This window comes from Bison bison, unplaced genomic scaffold (assembly GCF_000754665.1).
Source record: "Bison bison bison isolate TAMUID 2011002044 unplaced genomic scaffold, Bison_UMD1.0 scf7180017864107, whole genome shotgun sequence".
NCBI classification, from domain to species: Eukaryota; Metazoa; Chordata; class Mammalia; order Artiodactyla; family Bovidae; genus Bison; species Bison bison.
The window spans coordinates 479,256-504,997 of NW_011494679.1; the positions used below are offsets into that span (position 1 = coordinate 479,256).

The 25,742-nt window shown below is 35.3% G+C and overlaps 1 protein-coding gene across 2 annotated transcripts in view; it reads left to right on the top strand.

Moving 5' to 3' along the window:
* Positions 1-25,742, top strand: part of DYNC2H1 (dynein, cytoplasmic 2, heavy chain 1) — a 394,047-nt gene that overhangs the window by 53,583 nt on the left and 314,722 nt on the right. For both annotated transcript variants that reach the window (XM_010838873.1, XM_010838872.1), the window contains exons 23-38: positions 735-890; positions 980-1,094; positions 1,652-1,822; positions 2,765-3,147; positions 5,207-5,339; positions 5,439-5,556; positions 7,552-7,664; positions 9,650-9,769; positions 14,756-14,906; positions 16,926-17,131; positions 18,436-18,618; positions 19,201-19,383; positions 21,281-21,504; positions 21,891-22,006; positions 23,292-23,491; positions 24,281-24,545. In XM_010838873.1, coding sequence (XP_010837175.1) covers positions 735-890; positions 980-1,094; positions 1,652-1,822; positions 2,765-3,147; positions 5,207-5,339; positions 5,439-5,556; positions 7,552-7,664; positions 9,650-9,769; positions 14,756-14,906; positions 16,926-17,131; positions 18,436-18,618; positions 19,201-19,383; positions 21,281-21,504; positions 21,891-22,006; positions 23,292-23,491; positions 24,281-24,545 — 2,837 coding nt within the window. The remainder of the gene's footprint in view (positions 1-734; positions 891-979; positions 1,095-1,651; positions 1,823-2,764; positions 3,148-5,206; positions 5,340-5,438; positions 5,557-7,551; positions 7,665-9,649; positions 9,770-14,755; positions 14,907-16,925; positions 17,132-18,435; positions 18,619-19,200; positions 19,384-21,280; positions 21,505-21,890; positions 22,007-23,291; positions 23,492-24,280; positions 24,546-25,742) is intronic.

Here is a 25,742-nt window from a genome sequence, read left to right on the forward strand (position 1 = left end):
GCGTGTCAATACTGGAGGTGCAGGTTCAATCCCTTGGTCAAGAAGATCACCTGGAGGAAGACATGGCATTCTTGCCTGGGAAACACTATGGACAGGGGAGCCTGGTGGGCTGCCCGCCATGGAGTTGCACAAGTTGGACATAATGTAGCAACTAAACAACAACAGTCTTGCATTCTAGAAACTAATTCTTTCAACCAAGAAGAATGTTAATGGATATTCTTTAACCTATTCTCTGATTTATCCACAAATTTGTGTAATTCTTGGAGAAGGCAGTGGCACCCTACTCCAGTACTCTTGCCTGGAAAATCCCATGGACGGAGGAGCCTGGTGGGCTGCAATCCGTGGGGTCGCTCAGAGTCGGACAGGACTGAGCGACTTCACAGAGTCGGACACGACTGAAGCAAATTAGCAGCAGCAGCAGCAGCAGCAGCAGCAAACATTGTTATATATGATCTATATTATGTATATAAAATATATTGATATATTACCAATTTTACTTTGACTCCTTTGGAAAAAGTGCATATTAATGAATTTAGAGGAGCCCATTGATAAGTAGTTAAAGTAAAATTCTCATGTTAAGTAGACGTAGCCTCCTCCTGTCTACCTCCACTGTCAGGTGCGTGCACACAAACACATACACGGGGAATGCAGTTAAATTGTTAGTTTAACTTACTGACATTTAACAGTTTTTCTTTTGTAAAAATCTACTGATATTTCACTACTTGTTTCTACAGTGATGATTGCCATCATTTTGGCCTAGAAGAGCCCAACTTCTCTTTGGCATATAGCATCTCTAAGGATATTGAGAGCTGTGCACAAATTTGGGCCCTTTATGAAGAGTTTCAGCAAGGATTTCAAGAAATGGCCAATGAGGACTGGATTACTTTTCGGTTTGATTCATAAATAATATTTACATTCTGATAGTTTTGTAGTATTTTTTGGGATGTAAACTTTAAGATATTTTTCTACTGTTTTACAGGACTAAGACCTATCTGTTTGAGGAATTTTTGATGAATTGGCATGACAGATTAAGAAAGATCGAAGAACATTCAGCAATGACAGTGAAATTACAATCAGAGGTTGACAAATATAAAGTAAGATAGTTTTACTTATGCTGTTGTTTAAAAGTGATGTTTGCAGTGTTGATGTATCTTTTTATTATGCAGTGATGTCACCTGGGAAGCTCAGACTGTAATTTTAGTGTATCTATTTTTAATTATTCCATTACACACAAAACATACAAAGTACAGAGTAAACCGGCAAAGTTACTGATATTTCTGCTTCAATGTGAAATAAGTTAAAAGTAAGAAATTTATGGTTAAATTTATTATAAAGTGGAGTATTTGAAACTTAGCAATTAGGATGTGGGCCATTTAGCATATTTAGGATATAGGTCATTTTCTAAATTTATAAAAATAGAAATATTTTAGGTCATGTTTTAAAATATATCAAGTTACAAAGGGAAATTTGCATGTATCCACATCAATGTTTAACAAAAAGTATTATACAATTCTTTTTAATCATTTCAAGATTATTAAGGAAGATAATATAGTTATTAAAATGTTTATACATAATTGTAATAAAATTAAATAGTATTTTGCATTTTGCTAATATATATATACATGCATATCTTTTTTTTTTTTTTTAACAGATTGCCATTCCTGTCTTGAAATATGTGAGAGGGGAGCATCTTTCTCCAGATCACTGGCTTGACCTTTTTCGTCTTCTTGGCCTTCCGAGGGGAACTAGTTTAGAGAAATTACTATTTGGTGATCTGCTTAGAGTAGCTGATACCGTTGTTGCCAAAGCTTCAGACCTTAAAGTAAGAATCATTTTTATAAGTATCCCATAGGTCTCACCTTTGTTAACAGGTATTTTTGCTTTATATTTTATTTAAAACAGCAAGTTAAATTTCTTTCTTCCCTTAAAAATAGTGACAGTGTTCCACTATTGCTTTATTCTTCCATTAGTATATCTGAATCTATAGATGGGGCTATAGAAACAATATAGCCTTCCTTGAGAGAGAGGAAAAAATCTGAAATAATATATGTCTTACTTTAAGATAGAAGTCAGCAGACTCTTACAAAGCATTTTACATGAAATACACTTAAGATCATAGGGTATATTATAAATAGAAGCTCAGGGATACAAAAATCCAGAGAACTAAACAAGGAACCAATTTGCTGATCAGTTTTAGCATAGGTCTCAGGTAAAAAGTAAAACTTGCACAATTATGTTGCAAGTAGTAGACTTTCTGTTTTGTGTTCTGCCTGTAAAAGGACTTTTGATGTTAAGTTGTTTTATTTTTCTATCTAATACATCTGTTTTCATCTTTGCTGATTACCCTGGCACATATGTAGATAATCATAAGATTATAAAGCATGACTTCTATAGGAGGTAACTCTAGATGATTGTTAATCATTTTAGATGTATTGGTACTTACAGTTAAGTTACCAAAAAAACTGCTGAGTTCTGCAAAATTTAAATATTTTTGTGGTTTGGTTTGCAATGGATGTTTAAAATTTTTTTTACAAGTAAAAAGCATACGGCAGAACTTTGTATATATTTTGACTATGTGAACCAGATATCCCTTCATATTTTAGCCAGTAATTCTTTGGATTGCATCTAAAATATATCCACTTACTTTTTTTCTTTTTTGCTTTACAGTGAAAAGTCAAGTAAATATATATCTTCTTATAAAATAGATATAGCTTACCTATTTTGTATGTTGAAATAATAAATATGGATATTTTGTGTTAAATAGGATTTAAATAGTCGGGCACAAGGTGAAGTTACAATCAGAGAAGCTTTACGTGAACTTGATCTGTGGGGAGTTGGAGCAGTATTTACATTGGTTGATTATGAAGACAGCCAAAGTCGAACCATCAAGCTGATTAAAGACTGGAAAGATATAGTAAATCAAGTTGGAGATAATAGATGCCTTCTTCAATCCTTAAAGGATTCTCCTTATTATAAAGGGTTTGAAGATAAAGTGTCGATTTGGGAAAGAAAACTTGCAGATTTAGATGAGTATCTACAGAATTTAAACCACATTCAGAGAAAGTGGGTATATTTGGAACCCATTTTTGGCCATGGAGCATTGCCAAAAGAACAGACACGCTTCAACAGAGTTGATGAAGATTTTAGGTCAGTACTGTACTTAAAAAAGAGGACACACATGATGCATTTTTATTCATATTGTGAGGTACTTAATACAAGCTAATTACTTTTACTTGTTAGTATTATCTATGTCTTTAACTTTTTTTTTTCCTTGGTTCCTTTTGAGAAACTATTTTCTCTCATTCAGTCGTTTACTTCTTGAATCATTTTGATGTGGTGTCTATCTTTACCACTTTACTTATATTAATATTATATGTGTGTGTGTGTGTGTGTGTGTGTAGTCGCTCAGTCATGTCTGACTGTTTGTGACCCCATGGACTGTAGCTCACTAGGCTCCTCTGTCCGTGGAATTCTCTAGGGAAGACTACTGGAGTTGGTTGCTATTTCCTTCTCCAGGGGCTCTTCCTGACCCAGGGATCGAACCTGGGTCTCCTGTATTGCAGGCAAATCCTTAACTGTCAGCCACAAGAGAAGTCTAATGTGATATAGGTAATATTATTATCTATATAATACTAATATTGGGGATTCTGAAGTGGCTCAGTGGTAAAGAATCCACCTGCCAATGCAAGAAATGCAGGTTTGATCCCTGGGTCAGGAAGATCTCCTGGAGAAGGAGATGGCAACCCACTCCAGTATTCTTGCCTGGAGAATCCTATGGACAGAGGAGCCTGGTGGACTGTGGAACATGGGATCTCAAAAGAGTCAGACACAACTGAGGGACTAAACAACAACAATATGAATATTATTATAATAATATTACTGTATTATTATAGTAATATTACTAATATACACTTCCTAAAATTGCCAGTTACTTTCCCACTGTAAATCTGATGGACATTTTTTTACTTTATCTCTGACTAGTATCTGATAGAGTTGAGCATTTCTTCTTTCTTAGGAAGTCTATTCCTTTGGCTTCTGTGATCCTGTCCTGTTGGTTTTCTGCCTGACTATCTGGTTCTCCTCCTGGTTCCTAGTCCGCAGCTCTCTCTAAATATTTAGATGCAGACATTCTCCAGGTTTCTGCCTGTAGGTTTTCTCTCTCCATATTCTTTGTTTAATGAGCTGAACTTCTTTCAGAATCAATTCTCATCTAGTTGCTGAGGTCTCCTCAACTTGTTTATTGAGCCTATCTTTCTTTTCTGATCTCCAAATATATTAAATATCCTCAACATGTCAAAATTAAATTCATAACTTTATTTCAAATCCCTTTCCCACAAGTATTTTCTCTGTCATTTCTTTCCCAATAAATGGTACCACCTAACTGCTCAAAGCAGAAGCATAATGGATATCTTTGACCCCTCTCCCCATTTCCAAGTCCAGTTACCAAGTTTTGTTGATTGTAACATACTTATCTATTTTATTACATCTTTTATATCTCACTTCTTTGGTTTTATTCTAAAGTATTCTAAACTTTTCAGACTACTGCATAATTTTTTGACTTGTTCTCTTCTTCTCCAATATGTTTTTCACACAGAAACCAGAGTAATCTTAAAAAAAAAAAAAGTTGTATTACTTGTTTCCTTTATTAAGTAAAACTTTAAAATGGTTTTCTATTGCTCTAAGGATAAAACATATCTGAGGATCTACTCCTATCCCATTTCTCTAACATACTGAGCTCTTTCTCATGATCTTTGCCAGAAACTGCTTCCCTCCTACTCATTGCCTTTTTCTTTATTACTTAAATCTCGGCTTAAATTACTTCCTCAGATAACTCATAGGTTAGGGATTTTCCCATTAACCACTTTAACAAGTTTTTGTACTTTTCTTTCTTAGCATTTATCATAACTTTATTTGAATATTCAGAGAAATTATTTAGTCTCTTTATCTGTCACTGGGCCATTATCTCTATGAGGTAAGGCTTAATATTTGTTTAGTGAGTTGATGAAATAAGAGACTATGCAATAAAGGAGATTAAAAATGGTAATGGGTTATTATTAACTTTAAGGATTGTGTATTAGATTTATAATAATGTATTACTGTTATACTGGTATTACTAGTTTGTTTTAAGCAGACAAAAGCCTCTATATCCCTTTTTCAGCCAAAGACTATTAAAACAGATGTGAAAGTAAGTTTTTTTCTTCTGCAGATCAATAATGCTTGACATCAAGAAAGATAATAGAGTCACAACATTAACTACTCATGCCGGAATCAGAAACTCTCTATTAACGATACTTGATCAGCTTCAAAGATGTCAGAAATCATTAAATGAATTTTTGGAGGTATTTTTTTTTAAATCCTTGTATAATAAATTGCAAAGTGCTTTAGTATCTTAGTTATTTGAAAAGATAAGTTTTTTCTTTTTGTTTTTAATTTTTAAGGAAAAACGCTCAGCATTCCCAAGATTTTACTTTATTGGTGATGATGATTTATTAGAAATACTGGGCCAGTCTACTAATCCATCAGTGATTCAGTCTCACCTTAAGAAGCTTTTTGCTGGTAAGATTCAACATTTATTCAGCAGATATTTATTGAGTTTCAGCTATCTTCCAAGCATAATGTTAGGCTCTTAGGCAGACTGTTGAATAAAATGCAGGTCATGTATTCGAAGAACTCAGTTTAGTGGTGGGGCAAACTAGTAAGTTGACAAATTTCTATGATCAACATAAGCAGTGGTGTTATAGCTGTGTCCATGCAACATCTTTGAATCATTTAGTTCAGTTTTGCATATGTCAAGATGACATCTCGAGTGAGATCTGAAGAATATATGTCTTAGTGTTAGACGCTCAATCGTGCCCGACTCTGTGACCCCATAGACTGTAGCCGCCAAGCTCCTTTGTCCATGGAATACTCCAGGCTGGAATACTGGAGTGTGTTGCCATTTCATTCTCCAAACATAAGTCTTGAAAGTGAAAATGGAAGTCACTCAGTCATGTCCAACTCTTTGCGACCCCATGGACTGTATACAGTACATGGAATTCTCCAGGTCAGAATACTGGATTGGGTAGCGTTTCCCTTCTCCAGGGGATCTCCCCACCTGGGGATCGAACCCAGGTCTCCTGCACTGCAGGCGGATTCTTTACCAGCTGAGCCACAAGGGAAGCCCAATATAAGGTCTGGAAGTGAGGAAGAACGTGTCCCTTCATTACTGAGTTTAAAGGTCTCCTGAGTATCATCCCAGTGGATATACTCAATAGGCAATTATTGTTAGCAGAGGTACCTGGAATGGAGATGTAAAATTGGGAGTCATCTGTGTAGAGATGATAATCGTTTACTAGCTAAGTTGTGTCCGACTCTTGTGACCCCACGGACTATAGTCCACTAGGCTCCTCTGTTCATGGGGTTTCTCAGGCAAGAATACTGGGATGGGTTGCTGTTGCCTTCTCCAGGGGATCTTCCCCACTGAGGGATGAAACCTGTGTCTCTGGCATTGGTAGGTAGATTCATTACCACTGAGTGACCAGGAAGCCCATAAATGATGATTAGGTTATAGGAATAGGAGGGATTACCTGGTAAAGTGGAGAGTTACAGTGCCATGTGCTTTGATGTTGTTGAATCATTTAAGTTAAGTAATTGCATTTGGAGTTGGTTTGCTACACAAACAGTGATTGTTATTATTTTCTTAAAATATTATTTGTTGGAAAAAGAAATTTCATCTTCACTTATATTCAGGGATTAGGCCTACAAGCCAAATCGGATTTACTATCTTTTTTTTTTTAAAGAAGCTTTTGTTGAAAGGAATACAGTCATGCCCATTATTGTCTGTAGCTGCTTTTGTACTACAAGCATAGATTTGAGTGATTGACAAAGAGATATGACCGTAAAAACCTCAAATATTTACTCTTCGTTGTTTTACAGAAGTATTTACTAACCATTGTATATCCTAAGCTTTAAAGTGTTTATATCTATAACTGATTTGGCCTGTGGAGATAGTAGAAAGAGTTCTTCTAATCAGAAAGTTTGCTTTCAAGTTCTATTATATGTTAGTTATTAGTTTACCTCCCTGAAATCTAGTTTCTTTCTTTAAATTGTAAATAATAATTTATGGAGTTTTTCTGAGGATCCAAACTGGGTCATGTCTGTTTTTTATACCATAAAGTGAGTGTAAATTTTGGGAAAAGGAAGTGTTGTTTGCTTTCCCCCTTTGCTCTTATCTTTTTATTTCACATAAGTGGAATCATCAGTATGTATTCTTATGCGCTCATTTGTGCCTGGCTTTTTTCAATCATCATAATATTTTCAACTATATTTTATTCCTTTCTTTGCTGAAAATAGTTGTGCAAATACATCACAGTTTCTCATTCACCTTTTGGGTATTTGGTTTGTTTCTAGTTTTTGGTGATGAAAAGCTGTTCTTTTATGTTATATAACTGAACTAATATAATTCTAATATATAAATATGTTACAAAGTATACATTTTGTAATCATATGTAATATCTAATAATTATGTGTTTAAGGAAGCTTTGCATTTAAATTGTTTCTTTTGTAATATAGGCATACACAGCGTCTGTTTTGATGAGGAATTAAAACATATAACTGCAATGAAATCTTTAGAAGGAGAAGTTGTACCTTTTAAAAATAAAGTTCTTCTGTCCAGTAATGTAGAGGTAAGTAATTCTTTTTCAAATTTGAAAGTATAAAAGAATTAACAGTATGAACTTTGTATCAGAAGTAATTTGGTCAATTTGTAGAGTAAGTTGGTTAATTTAGGCCTTTTAGAAACCTTTCTCATATCTTAAAAATAATTTTTTTTGTAAAGTTCACAATGATTTGATATTAAGGAGACTATGAATTTTTAGTTTTTGGAATGCAGCATGTAACTTTGAAAAGAACTTTTGCTTTGAAGTCAAAAAGACTTGGATATTAATTGTAGCTCCACAACTTATTAGATAAATAACTGTGAGTCTCAGTTTTCTTAAGTATTGAATGAGAAGTCCTACTAGCTATTGCAAAGCCTTTCATTGACACTTAAACGAGATAATTGGTGTTAGGTACACTGTAGTGTGACTTCCCAGTGGCACCAGTGGTTAAGAACTCACTTGCCAATACACAAGACGTGAGGGATGTAAATTTGATCCCTGGGTCGGGAAGATCCCCTGGAGGAGGGCAATGCAGTCTACGCCAGTATTCTTGCCTGGAAAATCCCATGGACAGAGGAGCCTGGCAGGCTACAGTCCATGGGGTCGCAGAATCAGATACAACTGAAGCAACTCAGCACGCACACACGCACGCACACTATAGTGTTTGGAATATAAGTTCTCAATAAGTCTTTGTTCTTTTTTTCTTCAGAATCTGAGTTGTATAAGATGGTTTAAGTGAACAAGTAAACTTGAAACTAGTGCATTTATACTACAACTATCGATTAATTCGTTCTATTGGACTAGAACTGTCAAGTGTCTATTACAGTTACACAGATAAAGCCAACAGCATTAGAATGTATGCATCAAATTATAATTTTTAAGTTCCAAAGTTATCTTCCAACTGCAGGTCAGGTCCATGCCTTATCATATGTATATCTGTACAGTTTACAAAATGTCCATTCTTGGTTGGGCCTCTATATCTTGTTGGATATGGAGTGTATCAATCAGGTGGCTGTAAGCATAGATTTGTTAGGTAGCTATCATGTTTGGTGAAGGGTTTTATTGTTTTTGCTGTTGTTTTCCTTTCTTGTAATTTTATTAGGACTGGTGGAACACACAGAGAAAAAGCTGTTAGCTGGGATAGCACAGAACTCTGGAAGCTCCTGTGATAGTGGCAGAGTAGGTGTCTGCAGCCTTGCACTGAGAGCTCTTACTCTTTAGCTGCAGTGGCTTTTGAACTGGGCAAAAGCTTGTGCTCTTTTTAATACTGGAAAACACTCTAAAAATAAATAGTAAAAAGCTAGAACTTAGAGTTAAAATAGGTAATGATGAAAAGCTTTTGAAGCTTGCAGTTTTGTCCTTATATTTTGTTGAGAATGATGCAGTTTTTTAAAGTTAAATAGTGATTCTTAAATATTCATTGCTCTTTTGATAAATTATCATTCTTATTTTGACTTTAGTTAACTTTTATTCTTTTATCTATAATTAAATAATTGAAAAATTGTTTTGACCTTGAAATAGAATTAATTTTGTTTGAAGAGGGAGCTTAACTCCTTAAATAATATAGTTCACCTTAATGAAGCAATCTCTTCTTATAGTTACAGTTTTCTAAACATGAGATCATCAGGTTAGCATGAGCCAGGGGACTTAGCCAGTCAGTGTGGCTCTAATTTACTGGCCCAGCTGTCTAGTTTGGTTTGTCATAATGACGAAATGAATGAGTTACTTTTTAAATGTTCATGTTTTTTTGGTTTGTATGGATGATGATAGTGATCACTAACTACACATTTTTGAGTTTCACACTTACCATTATCCCAAGAGGTGAAAAAAATAGTTATTTTCAATTTATTTAAATAATTTATTAAAAAAATATATGCCATTTAGCACATTTTTGGAATGTGAGAGTCAGTAAGAAATTACAACCTTCATGAAACAAAAAATAGAGTCATTAGGTTGTGTTTTTGTTTTATGACTGGTGTAATAAGAAATACATTTTCTAATCTTACTTCCAGACCTGGTTAAATGATTTAGCCTTGGAAATGAAGCAGACTTTGAAAGAGTTGTTGACTGAATGTGTTACTGCTGGTCGAAGTTCTCAGGGTGCAATTGACCCATCCTTTTTCCCTTCACAGGTAAGGGAATGTCTTCAGTAGAAATAGGCATGGTATCAGTGGGAGAGCCCTGATCTAGAGGTCAGGAGGCTTACACAACTGGGATCTTTGTTGTTCTTTTATCTAGCATTGAACATCTGACACATTGCTTACCTTCCTCAGTCCCTCAACTGTAAAATGTGAGGGAGGAACTGCATGATAGTGAAATTCCCTTTTAGCTCCATTAGTTTGCTATAATTTGGATGCTTTCAAAGCAGAAACCTGTTGACATTGCAGCTATCAAGCCAGTGGGGGGTGGAATTGGGAGGCAGAATCAGTGATGTAGTACTTTCCTGGTTCCAGATGCTTAGTGCTTCACTGGTGAAGAATCACAGGCTCTATAACTTTGTCTCTTACCCTTCCCATAAACTCATATAGGAGGTTGGAGCTGGCAGAAGTTTAGCAGAGTGTTAGTGTAGGTCTCAAGGTAGGAATACTGAAGTGGTTTGCCATTCCCTTCTCCAGTTGACCACATTTTGTCAGAACTCTCCACAATGACCCGCCCGTCTTGGGTGGCCCTACACAGCATGGCTCATAGTTTCATTGAGTTAGACAAGGCTGTGATCCATGTGATTAGATTGGTTAGTTTTCTGTGATGGTGGTTTTCAGTCTGTTGAGAAGGCAATAGCAGCCCACTCCAGTACTCTTGCCTGGACAATCCCACGGATGGAGGAGGCTGGTAGGCTGCAGTCCATGGGGTCACGAAGAGTCGGACACTTACTAAGCGACTTCACTTTCACTTTTCACTTTCATGCATTGGAGAAGGAAATGGCAGCTCACTCCAGTGTTCTTGCCTGGAGAATCCTGGGGATGGCAGAGCCTGGTGGGCTGCCGTCTGTGGGGTGACACAGAGTCGGACACACTGAAGCAACTTAGCAGCAGCAGCAGCAGCCCTGTGATGGAGAAGGATAAGAGGCTTATGAAAGCTTCCTGATGGGAGAGAGTGACTGAGGGGGAAACTGGGTCTTGTTCTGTGGGTGGGGCCCTGCTCAGTAAATCTTTAATCCAATTTTCTGTTGATGGGTGGGGCTGTGTTCCCTCCCTGCTATTTACCTGGGGCCAAGCTATGGTGGACCTCCCTGGTGGCTCAGATGGTAAAGCATCTGCCTATACTGCCGGAGACCTGGGTTCGATCCCTGGGTTGGGAAGATGGGAGAAGGAAATGGAAACCCACTCCAGTACTCTTGCCTGGAAAATCCCATGGACAGAGGAGTGTAGTAGGCTACAGTCCATGGGGTTGCAAAGAGTCGGACACGACTGAGCAACTTCACTTCTTCACTTCAAACTATGGTGGAGGTAATGAAGATAATAGTAACCTCCTGCTTTGAACTGTGGTGTTGGAGAAGACTCTTGAGAGTCCCTTGGACTGCAAGGAGATCCAACCAGTCCATCCTAAAGGATGAATGTTCATTGAAAGGACTGATGTTGAAACTGAAACTCCAGTACTTTGGCCACCTGGTGCAAAGAACTGACTCATTGGAAAAGACCCTGATGGTGGGAAAGATTGAAGGCAGGAGGAGCAGGGGACGACAGAGGATGAGATGGTTGGATGGCATCACCAACTCGATGGACATGATTTTGAATAAACTCTGGGAGTTGGTGATGGACAGGGAGGCCTGGCGTGCTGCAGTCAATGGGTCACAAAGAGTTGGACACAACTGAGCGACTGAACTGAAGTGTAGGTCTGAAACAATCATAGCCCTGAACTAGAACTTTGACAGCAAAGAAAAGAGCTAGGTTGCAAAGTTGATATAGATATTGCTGGAGGTCAGTGTTCATAGCAACTTTTTTCTGAAACACTGGATATTGTATCACAAAACTTGTTCTCACAAAACTTGTTCTGACCCATATTAAAGTATAGCACTAGGACTTGGATTAAATATCCTGCCTTGTTCAGGATTAGTTTTATTGCTGGTTGAGACTAACACTATACAGGTAGGGTATCAGGAACTTTAGTTCTTAGAGACAATGAAAGGCAGGTATTGAGATAATCTGTGATTTCTCACAGGAGAGTCTACCTTTTTTTTTGTTTTTCAAATTAAAACATTCAACAGCTATTGGAACAGGTTTTTATGTTCTTCTAAAGCATGAGAAGTTAGATAGGAAACTTGCAACATTTTAGACTTAGCTATTTTACCATTTATATCAGTTGCATCTTTTAGCAGTTTAAGTCAAGCTAAAATATGTTTTAAAAAAATCTTAAGTTCTTAGAGAAAAATAAAAATAATCATTGATGAATAAAATAATGCCATTGCAAAGCTAGAATTAAAGTGTTTTATTACCTCTGGAAATGTTTCCTAGTATTCTGTCAATTTCTAGGTAGGATTTAAATTGACTTTTGGAGAAGGCAATGGCAACCCACTCCAGTACTCTTGCCTGGAAAATCCCATGGACGGAGGAGCCTGGTGGGCTGCAGTCCACGGGGTTGCTAAGAGTCGGACACGACTGAGCGACTTCACTCTCACTTTTCACTTTCCTGCATTGGAGAAGGAAATGGCAACCCACTCCAGTGTTCTTGCCTGGAGAATCCCAGGGACTGGGGAGCCTCGTGGGCTGACGTCTATGGGGTCACACAGAGTCGGACACGACTGAAGTGACTTAGCAGCAGCAGCAGCAGCAGCAAAATACAAGACACAATATTAAAAAGTATACGAAAGTAAGAATTACATAAGAATTAGATTGAGGGAAAAAAAAAAGAATTAGATTGAGGAAATGAGAGTTTTATCAGGAGATGTATTAGGGGTTACAGGCTAAAGAAGGTTGCTGAATTGAGCATGAAACAGTTCTGGGTTCTGAGCAGTCAAGAAATATGTGAATTACTAAAATGTAAATAGCTCATTAGCTCTGTAAAAATGTGAACTACTGAACCGTATCTAGAAAATAATTCTAGTTTACTAGCAGTTAATGTTAAGAAAAAATTATCTCAGGAGACTGTATATAAATGGATTGAATAGTATAATTGGCTACATGAATGTCTGGGACAGGTTACTGTGTACTGTTTATTCAGTTCTCTAAAGACATCTTTGTGAGGACCTGAAATAATCAGGTGGAGAAAGCACTTTCTGGTCTGGGAGGGAGGCAGCATAATAAAGTGGAAAGAATCTGACTTACCTTGGTTCGAATCCTATCTTTGGAGTGATTCTTTTGGCCACTTAGTTAAGAGGGTGTAATAACACCTCCATGGCAACTCATTTTGAAGGTTAGATTTTATTAGTGGAGCAGCACCATTGCTGCTGCTGCTGCTGTCGCTTCAGTCGTGTCCGACTCTGTGCGACCCCATAGACGGCAGCCCACCAGGCTCCCCCGTCCCTGGGATTCTCCAGGCAAGAACACGAGTGGGTTGCCATTTCCTTCTCCCATGCATGAAAAGTGACCATTATATTTTAGGCAATTAAAATCTTAGTGTCTGTTCAGGTATCTGAATGGTAATGTGACATGAGAATTAGTCAAGACTAATGTCTTGAGTATCATTTCTGTGTTAGTCTCTCATAGAAATTGTATAGCAGACTGTTAAAAATTGAGATATTGATGTGCACTTATTTATAACACAGAAATTCAGTAGTACTGCCTGAATGAAAATCCATATATATACATATTAATTTTGAGGTGGCATGTGAGCATTTTCACATGAAAATTAAAAAGCAGAGTCTTTTCTTACAAAGCAAATTTGGATTTGTTTAAATACTTTCCAGTCCAGTTCAGTCACTCAGTCATGTCTGACTCTGCGACCCCATGGACTGTAGCATGCCAGGCTTCCCTGTCCATCACCAGCTCCCAGAGCTTACTCAAACTCCTGTCCATCGAGTTGGTGATGCCAATCAACCATCTCATCCTCTGTCGTCCCCTTTTCCTCCTGCTTTCAATCTTTCGCAGCATCAGGGTCTTTTCCAGTGAGTCAGTTCTTCACATCAGATGGCCAAAGTAAATGCTTTACCATATACTTGATTAATTAAATGTTTTACCATATACTTGATTAAAGAAGCTGGTGAGTTTTGTACTACAAAGTATGAGAGATGACTTTGCCCTGGAAAGTTACTAATTGATTTTCTTTTTTGTTAAAGAACTTGATGTGGTACTTATATAATGTTCTGACTTAGAGCAAACAGCAGCTTAGCCTGCTATATTGTTTTAAAATGTCTATATAGATAATGAATTCATTTGAGAAATAGAGGCATTTAATGATGTTTTCTGGATGCTAAAAGGTAAATATAAGAAAAAGACAATCTGTTTAGTAGTAATTGGTCAGTAAGTTTTGTGCTTTATATGATGATGAATGGTTCATGTCTTTAGTTTAAAGGAGGGTCCTTTTCCATCTAAGAACTGTATCAAAGTATTTTAAAATATGGTTTCAAAATCTGGTATTTAAATGTATCATTTGCTTTATCAGTAACCTTGCTATATAAATTATATTACAGAAATCAAACAGCATTAATAGTTCATGTTTTATGTGAACATGAAGATGATCTATATTTAGTGTCTATTTATGGGGATTAGATTGAACGATTAATACAAATCTTGTTTTAAGATAAAATTGATATTTTGAAATTGTAGACTTCAGTGGTATACTGAGAGATTATTTTCGAATGCTACAAGATTACTCTTTTTATTAAATAGGATTAAATATTCTGATATCTTTGCTGGTTAACAGAAGCCATTTATGAAGAGAGTCAGGGGAAGAAAGTACAAAGGCACTTAGGTTATAAAAAGTTTAGTGGGTTCAAAGGCCCAAAAATAGGCCTACAGAAGAATAGTGAGAGATGATTTCTGAGAAGTAGGCTTCAGCTGCATCACACAGTGCTTTTCCTACAAATGTATTACTCTATTAATATTTGAGGTGCCAGTAAGACATTCATGTAGGGAGATCCAATATGTAATTGGAAATTTGGAAAGAGGTATCTTTCCTTACATTTATAAAATATTTCTAAATAAATACACCTTTTAAAAATAATTTTTCTCTTTATTCATTAGATATTATGCTTGGCAGAACAGATTAAATTCACTGAAGATGTAGAAAATGCTATCAAAGATCATAGTCTTCATCAGATTGAAACACAGCTGGTAAATAAGTTGGAGCACTATACTAACATTGATACAAGTTCTGAGGATCCAGGGAATACTGGTATGGAAGAATGTTCCATTGTTTCCTGACTTTTGTTATTTGAACATTTCTTTTAGTATTCTATCTTAATTTATCTATTGTGCTTTTGTCTGTCAATCAGTCAATAATCTGTCTATTTTGGAGGTTAATTTAGGAATTACAGATATACTTAACTTTTATATTGTACTTGGAATCAATAATTTATTATTTTTAATGGAATGTAGAAATCTTACCATTGTATAGACTTCTTTATCCTCCCCTTTTTATGTTATTTTCAATGTGTATAGATATTTATCTATATCTATATATTATATATTGGATATATATTTATCTATGTGTGTGTGTGTGTATATATATATATATGTATAAATATAGGTATTTATCTATATACATTGAAAACTCCATGAGAGTCTAACTTTTCCTTTAACCATCACCTGTATTTCAGAGGACCTGAGAATAGTTTATTGTATTTAGATTCTTACCATTTCTGTTGGCCATCCTTCATCTTGGTTTCTTCCGGTGTTTATCTTTGTTTGAAGAATTTCCTTTAGTCTTTCTTTTATAGCATGTTTGCTGAATATGAATCTTACAGATTTCCTTCACTTGAGAATTGTCTTCATTTCACCTTTATTTTTTCTGATGTGAGTTGGTTTTTTTTTTTTTTTTTTGGTTCTTTTCATGTTGAATGATTTCAGATTGTATCCTGGACATTTTGAATATTTCGTTACAAAAATCTTGAAAGTGAAAGTGAAGTCGCTCAGTTGTGTCCGACTCTTTGCGACCCCATGGCCTGTAGCCTATCAGGCTTCTCAGTCCAAGGGATTTTCCAGGCAAGAATGCTGGAGTGGGTTACCATTTCCTTCTCCAGGGGATCTTCCCGACCCAGGGATTGAACCCGGGTCTCCCGCATTGTAGGCAGACGCTTTACCTTCTGAGCCACCGGGGAAGTCAATAATCTTAGTGTTATTTAAATTTTCTGGATAGTGTTGATATTTTTCTCTGAGCAAGTGCTCTCGTTAGGTTCAGCCCCAAGTTCCAGTCAGCCTTCTGTGGGCTGTGGGTCCCACGTCTGTTCTGTCTGTGCTGTGTTCTTCAGATCGTCGGACCTTTCCCACATGTGTGCCGCCTAGTGGCCAGTCATCAAAGTCCGATTTAATCTGCGCTTCAGGCTGGGTTCAGTTCTCTCATGAAGAAGTTTCCGGGGCGTCTCCCCAGGCTCCTCCTGCTCCGTGAACTCCCCAGGGTTCTGTTGTTCCCTCGGGCTACCCTTTTGACTTCCGGTCAGAGAGCAGGGCCTCCGTGTGCTCTCCCACACGCTTCCTGTGACTGGGCCCGTGTCTTGGACCAGCTGATGGAGAGAAGAGACAAAAGAGCTGTTTGGGTTTGTCTCCCTCTCTTGGGGTCATGACTCCTCTAATTTGAGAGGGCGGTTCTCTTCCTTCAGAGTTTTAGGCATTTCTGGGACTCAGCTGCCAGCGCTGTGGCTACGGGGAGACTCCATTTTTGCTTTTCAACTTGGAGGTAGAGGCCTTGTCCTTGAACTCTATCTGGTTACACCATTATGGTTTCTGGCAACACTGAGTCCAGGTCCATGCATATAAGAGAGAAAAAAGGAAAAAGGTAAACTTACCACTGGTTTGGTTGTACTTCTGATTCTGCCCTTCCCCAATTTGCCTGATACTCTACTTTTGCAGAGTCCTAAAAAGCTGTTTAATGCAGGTTGTCTGTGTTTTATACCTGCATTCAGAGGGAGATCCAGGCTGAGAGTCCTTACTCCCTTGCAGAAGGAACCAGAACCCCTGTTTCACTGAATTTTTATACCTTAGTTTTTACACTCACTGTTCTTATTGGTGCATTTGGCATTCTTTTGAGTTGCATGATGTATGTTACTGTACTGTTAAGATGGATTATGAAATTAAATGCACTAAGGAATCATATATATGTAAATTTGCTAAGGAATCATTCATATATATACATATAAAATGTTAAAGTACATAAATCACAGGCAACATTTTCACCAATTATTTTAATTGTGTACAGAATCTGGCATTTTGGAGCTTAAACTTAAAGCACTTATTCTTGATATTATCCATAATATTGATGTGGTGAAGCAGTTAAACCAAGTGCAAATTCATACAACTGAAGACTGGGCTTGGAAAAAACAAGTTAGATTCTATATGAAAAGTGATCACACATGTTATATTCAAATGGTGGATTCCGAACTTCAGTATACTTATGAATACCAGGTATGTGTTGTGGTAGAAATGTTTAATTTTTCCAGTTAGGAATTATTTACTTTAAAGGAAATTTGCTATTGAATGAAAAAGTTATTTTAATTTTAGTTGTAACTTTTGTTTGTGTTATTGTCTTTTATTTCATTATAATTAGAAAGATGTTATATTGGAAAAATTCTATTTACAAAAAAGTTAAAATAATGGCAGTGTTGTGCTGATTTCTCTAAATGTGCCATTTCTTGAAGTAGTATTTATTTATGTAGACTGAAATATATCTCTAATCCAAAGAGAAGTGAATATTAGGCAACCTCGGTAGAAGCAATTTGGTTTGTGTCTCCTTTTACGAGGCCAAAATTAGTTAATATGTTAAAGTATGTTTGTTAAATATCTTCTGTTTGCAAGGTAAAAGAATTTTAAAACAAATAATGTAATCTATTCTCAAAAAATCCATCTGTATGCTCTTTGCCTTTTTCCATCATAGTGAATCAGTCATCAGGATACATTTGACATTTACGTTCATAAGCATATGTCAGGAGAGTTGCCTGCTGGCTCTTTCAAAAAGGAAATGAATTTTGAGACCCAAATCTGTCCACTTAAATTAAGGAAAAAACTATAAAATGCAATTTGAATTTGAATCTATTTTTTGAGAATTATTTGATAATTTAAGATTATTAATTTCATAAGGAATTTTTCAAATTAATTATACTTTGAGATTTCCAAAGTAGTTCTGATTTGTGAAGATTGTAAGATTCAAGGAATTTTAAAATACAAAATAGAATGATTATTATATGCAATTGTATTGAGTTGTATTGGAAAGTGTGTAATTGTATACAGTTTTTGAATTTATCTGCCTTCGAGGTATATATTTGTGACATTATCAAGAACTTGATTGGGGGATATATACATGGTGTGTGTGTGTGTGTGTGTGTGTGTGTGTGTGCGTGTGTGTGTGTGTGTGTGTGTGTGTATACGGCTGAGTCCCTTCACTGTTCACCTGAAACTGTCACAACATTGTTAATTGGCTATACCCCAATACAAAATTTTTTGGTGTTAAAAAACAAAAAAGAACTTGAGAGACTATATGGAAAACCTAACAGTTTATCAGCTGAGGATAGAATAAAATGCATGCTTAAATTAAAATAACTAAGTTTAATTCCATTTTGTGCTTTAGAAAGTTTCTTTACTAAAGTATTTTTTAGTAAACAACTTTAAACTTTTGTTGCCTTTTAGACTTTTTAACTAGAATCTCTCACTATATGATATTTGTAATGTTGAATAGAATATGAACGTTTGAAATTTATATTTCTCTTATATAGGGTAATGCTCCCAAGCTGGTTTATACTCCTCTGACAGACAAGTGCTACCTAACTCTCACTCAAGCCATGAAGATGGGACTTGGAGGAAATCCTTATGGTCCAGCTGGAACTGGAAAAACTGAATCAGTAAAGGCTTTAGGTGGACTTCTTGGAAGACAAGTTTTAGTTTTCAATTGTGATGAGGTAGAATAAATAATTGTCTAACTATGTAATAGTGTCTTAGATGTTTGAAATAGTTTTTACATATTTATATATAGGAAATGCTATATTTTAAATCACTCTACTTCTGAAAATGAAATTTGTTTTGAGAAGTTAAATGGAGAGAGGTTGCATACAGAATAGTCTAAAAACTTTTCTAAAGATAACTATTACAAGAAATAATTTTAAATATTGAATGAAGATTTATGTTAGAGTGTAGAAAAACACTTTTTGTAAGGAGAATAGTGAAGATAGGAGGAGAAAATCTTAAATTTATTAAAAGTACCATTTTCAGAGCATTATGTGTAGGATTTATATTTTGATTTAAAGAATAACTAAAACAAAATCTTTAGTTCTTGTGCTTTTCAGAATGCTTTCACATGAATTATTTTGTTTATTCCTTGAAACCACCCTAGTTTTTGAAAGAATAGCTATTTATTAATAAAGAACCAAAGAGGCAAAGATGGGTGAAATGATCATCTTCTCACTAAATGATATAAAGTATTGGATTATTATTAGAGTTTTTAATTATGTTTAATGAATATAATTTTAATTGTTATTTTTAAGGGCATCGATGTGAAGTCAATGGGACGAATATTTGTTGGCTTGGTAAAGTGTGGGGCCTGGGGTTGTTTTGATGAATTCAATAGACTGGAAGAATCTGTACTGTCTGCAGTTTCTATGCAAATCCAGACAATTCAAGATGCTTTGAAGAATCATAGAACTGTGTGTGAGCTGCTTGGCAAGGAGGTATAGCTACATCAGAAATTTAAAGAATTAAAATATTTTATAAGACTTTGTGTTACCCATACTCAGGCAAATAGTCTGTCTTTATTGCTTCTGGCACCCTTGTTTCTTATTTGTGACCAGTGTGTTAAACCTTTTTACCTGTGAATTGTCTCTGAATTTCTCACTTTTTTTTGGTCCCATTTCCACTATTTACTTTCAAACTTTCAGTATTGAATAATCCAGTTATAATAATATTTGCTAACATTTATCAAACACTCTATGCTCTCACTGTGCTTAATGCTTTTATATTTTGTTTTACTTAATGCTCACCACAGTTCTTTGAGTTAGGTACTGTTATATTTTTTTCACTTTATGGATGAGGAAACTACAGCTTGGTAAGTTAGCATAATAGTGGTGCTGGAATTTGAACTCAGGTCTGTGTCTAATTCTGAAATTCATGTTTTTAATCACTATTCTATATGAATCTTAATAAACATTTAACTATTCTGCTGCTGCTTACTTCTCCACTTAGGAAATATACATTCATGTCATTAGAATGTAAACGTATTTGTATATAAAATATAGATTTCTCTCTCTATATGTAATGGTGAACACACTGGACGTGGAAAGAACTGTGAAATTATCCTCTTCTCCATAATGACATTTTCACAATACAAGTTTTTCAGGGTAGGCCAAGTAGAACCAATTCTAAATTTCTTGTAACTTCTGAGTTTACAGGAGTAAAATTTAAATGTTTAAACTCTTTCTTCACAAAGAAAAGAGAAACTATTAAGTTTTTACCTTTTACCATCTAAATTTATTTTTTCCCCTGTTCATTTTTGTCATTTCCTCCTCTTAGAAAGAAAAATTGTCCTTTTTGCCAACCCAAGCTGAATTTTCCATCTATACTTTGGGATCTGCTTCCCAGGGACTTTCTCTTCAGTTATTCCTGTCCTCCTTCTTCCCATGTCTCATTGGCTTTAAACATAATCACATAATTTCCCTTCTAAATGATGTACAATATTATATATACTAATACTGTAGTATACTATTTAGTATAATTAAAACACAAGCAAAGTGAAAGTGAAATTGCTCAGTTGTGTCCGACTCTCTATGACCCCATGGACTGTAGCCTACCAGTCTCCTCAGTCTATGGAATTTTGCAGTCAGGAATACTGGAGTGAGTTGCCATTTCCTTCTCCAGGGGATCTTCCCGACCCAGGGATCGAACCCAGGTCTCCCGCATTGCAGGCAGATGCTTTACCATCTGAGCCACCAGGGAAGCCCAAAACATAACCAAACCTTCCCTTAATTCATCTTTTCTTCCACCATTCTCTTTTTCTTTTCTTTCCTTTATAGCCAGATTTTTTACTCTAGGTATTTCTGCTTCATTGTTGTTCATTCATTGTTTATACATTATAATTCTAATTTTCTATTCTTACTGCTTGGTTGAAAATACTCCCACTAGATACTCTCAAGATATTTTACTCTTCACTGTCATAGCATATATTAACTATAATTGCTTGACTGTAGTATTCAATAGACTATAAACTCCAAAAGAGCATGAACTGTCACTGACTTTAATTCAGAGTTGTGTTGTCTCTGTGTACTTAAGAAAGCACCTAACACAAGGAAGGCTTTTAGTAGACATAATATTGAATAAATGGACAGTCAAACTGGTTACCGTCACTGAAACTTTCAGCCTCAGAAAACTGATTATAAAGAATCTCTATAAAGTAGTATAGTTCCTAAGGAGTTTATTATATGTTGAGTAGATGTTTAGCACCCTCGTGGTTACTTTTTGCTAAGGTATAAGATGCGTGTGTAGAAATATGTCACAATAAAACTTCTATTGGCAATATATTTTATAGTTACAGTTTCAAATACTTGATGCCTGTGTTTTAAATTAATATTTCAGGTAGAAATAAATTCTAATTCTGGAATCTTTATCACTATGAATCCTGCTGGAAAAGGCTATGGTGGAAGACAAAAACTGCCTGATAATCTTAAACAACTTTTTAGGCCAGTAGCCATGTCTCGTCCAGACAATGAGCTTATTGCAGAAGTTATTCTCTATTCAGAAGGCTTTAAAGATGCTAAAGTGTTGGGCAGAAAATTGGTAGCTATCTTCAATCTATCCAGGTGAGTTTTCTTGTTTTAAATTTTGAAATACTTTGTGTCTCCAATGATTGGTCATGGTTATTAATGACCATTTTCCACATTTGTCTAATTATATTGTACCTCAGGTATAGATAGGAAAGATTTTAGTTTGAATAACAAAAATGTCTGGCTCAAAAGTACTTGTTTTTAAATACTATTGATTTAATTTCACTGTTTTCCTGTAAAACATGTTTAATGGAGTACTCTAGTTAAATGATATTTACTAAACTAAACTAAATTTCTGATTTACTAAACTAATTTTCTGATTCCTATGTGTTAGTAGTTGGATTCTGTATCTTTTAGTATGATAATAAAATGAATTTCTTATAGCTATTTGATGCTTTATGATTTCCATGTCTTTACTTAAGGGAACTTTTGACACCTCAGCAACATTATGATTGGGGTTTGAGAGCTTTGAAAACAGTTCTGAGAGGAAGTGGAAATCTTCTTAGACAGCTGAAGAAAACTAGTGTTAAACAAAATGGTATGATTCATTATTTCAATTATAATCTCACTTTTTAAAGTAAGTTTTAATTTAGTGTAGTTTTAGATTTATATAAAAGGTATACATATAATATAGAGGGCTTCTGAATTTTATGCCCCTCCAGTTTCTCCTGTGTTAACATATTAGTATGATACATTTATTAATTCTAATGAACCAATGTTGATTCATTATTTTTTAATAAAGTCCATAATTTATCCAGATTTTTCATGATTTTTACTTCATGTCCCATCATAACTTTTAAACATGCATTAAATATTAAACATTGCAGTATATAGAAGAATAGTCTAGTCCACTTGTTCTCAATCCTTAATGTGAATTAGAAGCACCTAGAGGCTTGTTAGAACAAAGATTTTTGGATCCTACCCTCAAAGTTCCTGATTTGGTAAGTCTGGAATAGTGTCTGAAAATTTATATAGTCTTAAAACAGGAACAGAAACCTTAGAAAAACATGGAGATTTTCTCTTTCAAGGAGATAGTATACCAAACAAAATTATCCTTTTAAAGAGATATTTTAAGATTTCAAAAAAATGCCTTTCAGCTTAAGAATAATTTTAGATTTATTAAAGTTGCAAAGTTGGCATTTCCATTGTTTCATCTTATTTGTTGTTTAGTCGCAAAATCATGTCTGATTTTTTTATGACCCTGTGGACTGTAGCCCACCAGGCTCCTTTGTCCATGGAATTTTCCAGGCAAGAATACCGGAGTGGGTTGCCATTTCCTTCTTCAGGGGATCTTCCTGACCCTTGGATTGAACCTGTGTCTCCTGCTCTGGCAGGTGGATTACAGGCAGATCTTTACCACGATGCCGCCTTTACTGTGGTACATTTGTCAAAACTGAGAAACTAAGGCTGATACATGAGTATTAACTAAATTTCAGACTTCATTTGCACTTCACCTGTTTTATCACTGACCTCCTCTTTCTGTTCCAAGATTGACTCCAGGGTGCCATGTTGCACTAAGTTGTCATGTCTCCTTGGTGTACTCTGCTCCTTGACAGTTTCTCAGTCTGTTTTTGTTTTTATTAATTAAAGTCTGGGTACCCTGGAATTCAGATTTATGGAAAAGTGTTCATAACTCAGTAATACTTGTTTTTCAGCAGTTAAAAGATAGTTGAGTAAGCTTGCTAATTAACATAATAGCATATACTATAAATGTTACTAAATTCTAGGACGTAAGTTAATTACTAATAATGCGTATCAAGGCATTTAAAAACTTTACAGTCATTAGATTCATAACTAGTTTTAAAATGAAACTTTTTTTCTAGTTAATGAAAGTCATATTGTGGTACAAGCACTGAGACTTAATACAATGTCAAAGTTTACATTTGCTGATTGCACTCGGTTTGATGCACTGATTAAAGATGTGTTTCCTGGAATTGACTTTAAAGAAGTAGAATATGATGAACTGAGTGCTGCACTAAAGCAAGTCTTTGAGGAGGCCAATTATGAAATCATATCCAATCAGGTAACTGTCAAGAATACTTCATAGTATATTGAACCTTTCTCCTGGTTAATTTTTATTAACTATCTTTATCCTTTATTTTTCAGCTTATCTTTCATCTTTCAGTTTAAATCTTACTCACTCTTTGAAGCCTTCCCTAATTTTCATATCTAAATTAGATCCCCTTGCTGTGTGTTTTCTTTACCTTTGTAATATATACATTTTAATGTTCAATTGGATGATTAATATTGATTCTCTCCCACCAGATAGTTGTCTCCATGAAAAGTCGGATCCATGTCTTTTTTACTGTTTTATTCCTAGTGCCTATAATGGAGTCTGGCACTAATATCAATAGATCCATCATATGTATTTTTGATAGTTGATTATATATGATTTAAACTTTGACAGTGTCTTAGAAGAACTTCACTTTAGTAGGTCTTTTTATGAAGCAAAAATGAATGTTCAAAATGAATATCTTTTCCTCAGGATTTTTGTTTTTTTGGAGAGAGGTTATAAATGAATGAATGAATTAGCAAAGTGAATAAAATATTGAATATATTTTGTTTGAATAAATGAGGGAAGACAACAGTGAACATTTGATAACTTGCTTCTTTTAAAGAAATATGAAATTAAAGATCATGTTGTGTGTTCAGATTTATTTCATGGTTCTTTTATTTAAGGCTTTATCCTCCATTGAAGAAATAAAAGGTTTAATTTATATGTTTGAAATAGAACAACTGTTACAGATTGAAAGTGAAGCTGTGTATGATTGTACATGGTAAATCGTATATGAACATATTTCTTTTCTACTAGATCAAGAAGGCTTTAGAATTATATGAACAGTTACGCCAGAGGATGGGAGTTGTTATTGTTGGCCCAAGTGGTGCTGGAAAATCTACTCTTTGGAGAATGTTAAGGGCAGCACTTTGTAAAACTGGCAGAGTGGTAAAACAGTATACCATGAATCCCAAAGCTATGCCTAGACATCAGTTACTAGGCCATATTGACATGGATACAAGGGAATGGTCTGATGGTGTTTTGACAAATAGTGCTCGTCAAGTAGTTCGAGAACCTCAAGGTTGGTCTGTGTTGTGTGACTCATTGATTTATTTTTAGAGGATGTTAGAACTTGTCTGTAATTCTGTCTTTTTTGAGTCTTATACATGACTATAACCTGCTGTATCATGATCTACATTGATATTTTACTTTGGAGGGTCCAAAGACATGTTATCGTTTTTATCTGTATTCTATAGCAAAACTTTTATTATAATAGAAACTCCCAAGTAATCTGGGTAAATTGTGGTTCATAACTAGATTAAGCTATTGAATAAATACAATATCTTTGCTTAATTGATATTGTAATGCCTCATAAATAAGCAAATTGACAAATTTTTATTTGGGATTAAAATTTGTGTGTGTACATGAACTTACCACTTTGAATACACTGCTTTCAAGAATTTTGAAAATTTAAGTCTTATGATAGTAGGCTTCTGGTCTAAATTTTTGGCTTGGTATTTAACAGAATTTTTAGTCGAAATCTAAGAAGACTCCCTACTTTTTGTTAGGTCACAATTTAACAACTTGCTCACTGCTTCTCCCCTTTGAAGTTACCCTTTTATATATAAAAGAGATTTGACAGTGGTGTATTTTTTACTTCTCATGTGGGACACTGAAATGTAGCTTTCTCATATTTTCTTAAAGCACTATTACATAGAAAGCATTCATACATTCTAATGACATGGTGGAAGACAAAATGTAAAGAATATCTCACAAGCTTGTGGAAATAGAAATACCTAGGTCTTGCTTAAAGCTCAACATTCAGAAAACTAAGATCATGGCATCCAGTCCCATCACTTCAAGGCAAATAGATGGGGAAACAGTGGAAACAGTGTCAGACTTTATTTTGGGGGGCTCCAAAATCACTGCAGATGGTGATTGCAGCCATGAAATTAAAAGATGCTTATTCCTTGCAAGGAAAGTTATGACCAACCTAGACAGCATATTGAAAAGCAGAGACATTACTTTGCCAACAAAGGTCTGTCTAGTTAAGGCTATGGTTTTTCCAGTGATCATGTATGGATGTGAGAGTTGGACTATAAAGAAAGCTGAGCGCTGAAGAATTGATGCTTTTGAACTGTGGTGTTGGAGAAGACTCTTGAGAGTCCCTTGGACTGCAAGGAGATCCAACCAGTCCATCCTAAAGGATATCAGTCCTGGGTGTTCATTGGAAGGACTGATGTTGAAACTGAAACTCCAATACTTTGGCCACCTGATG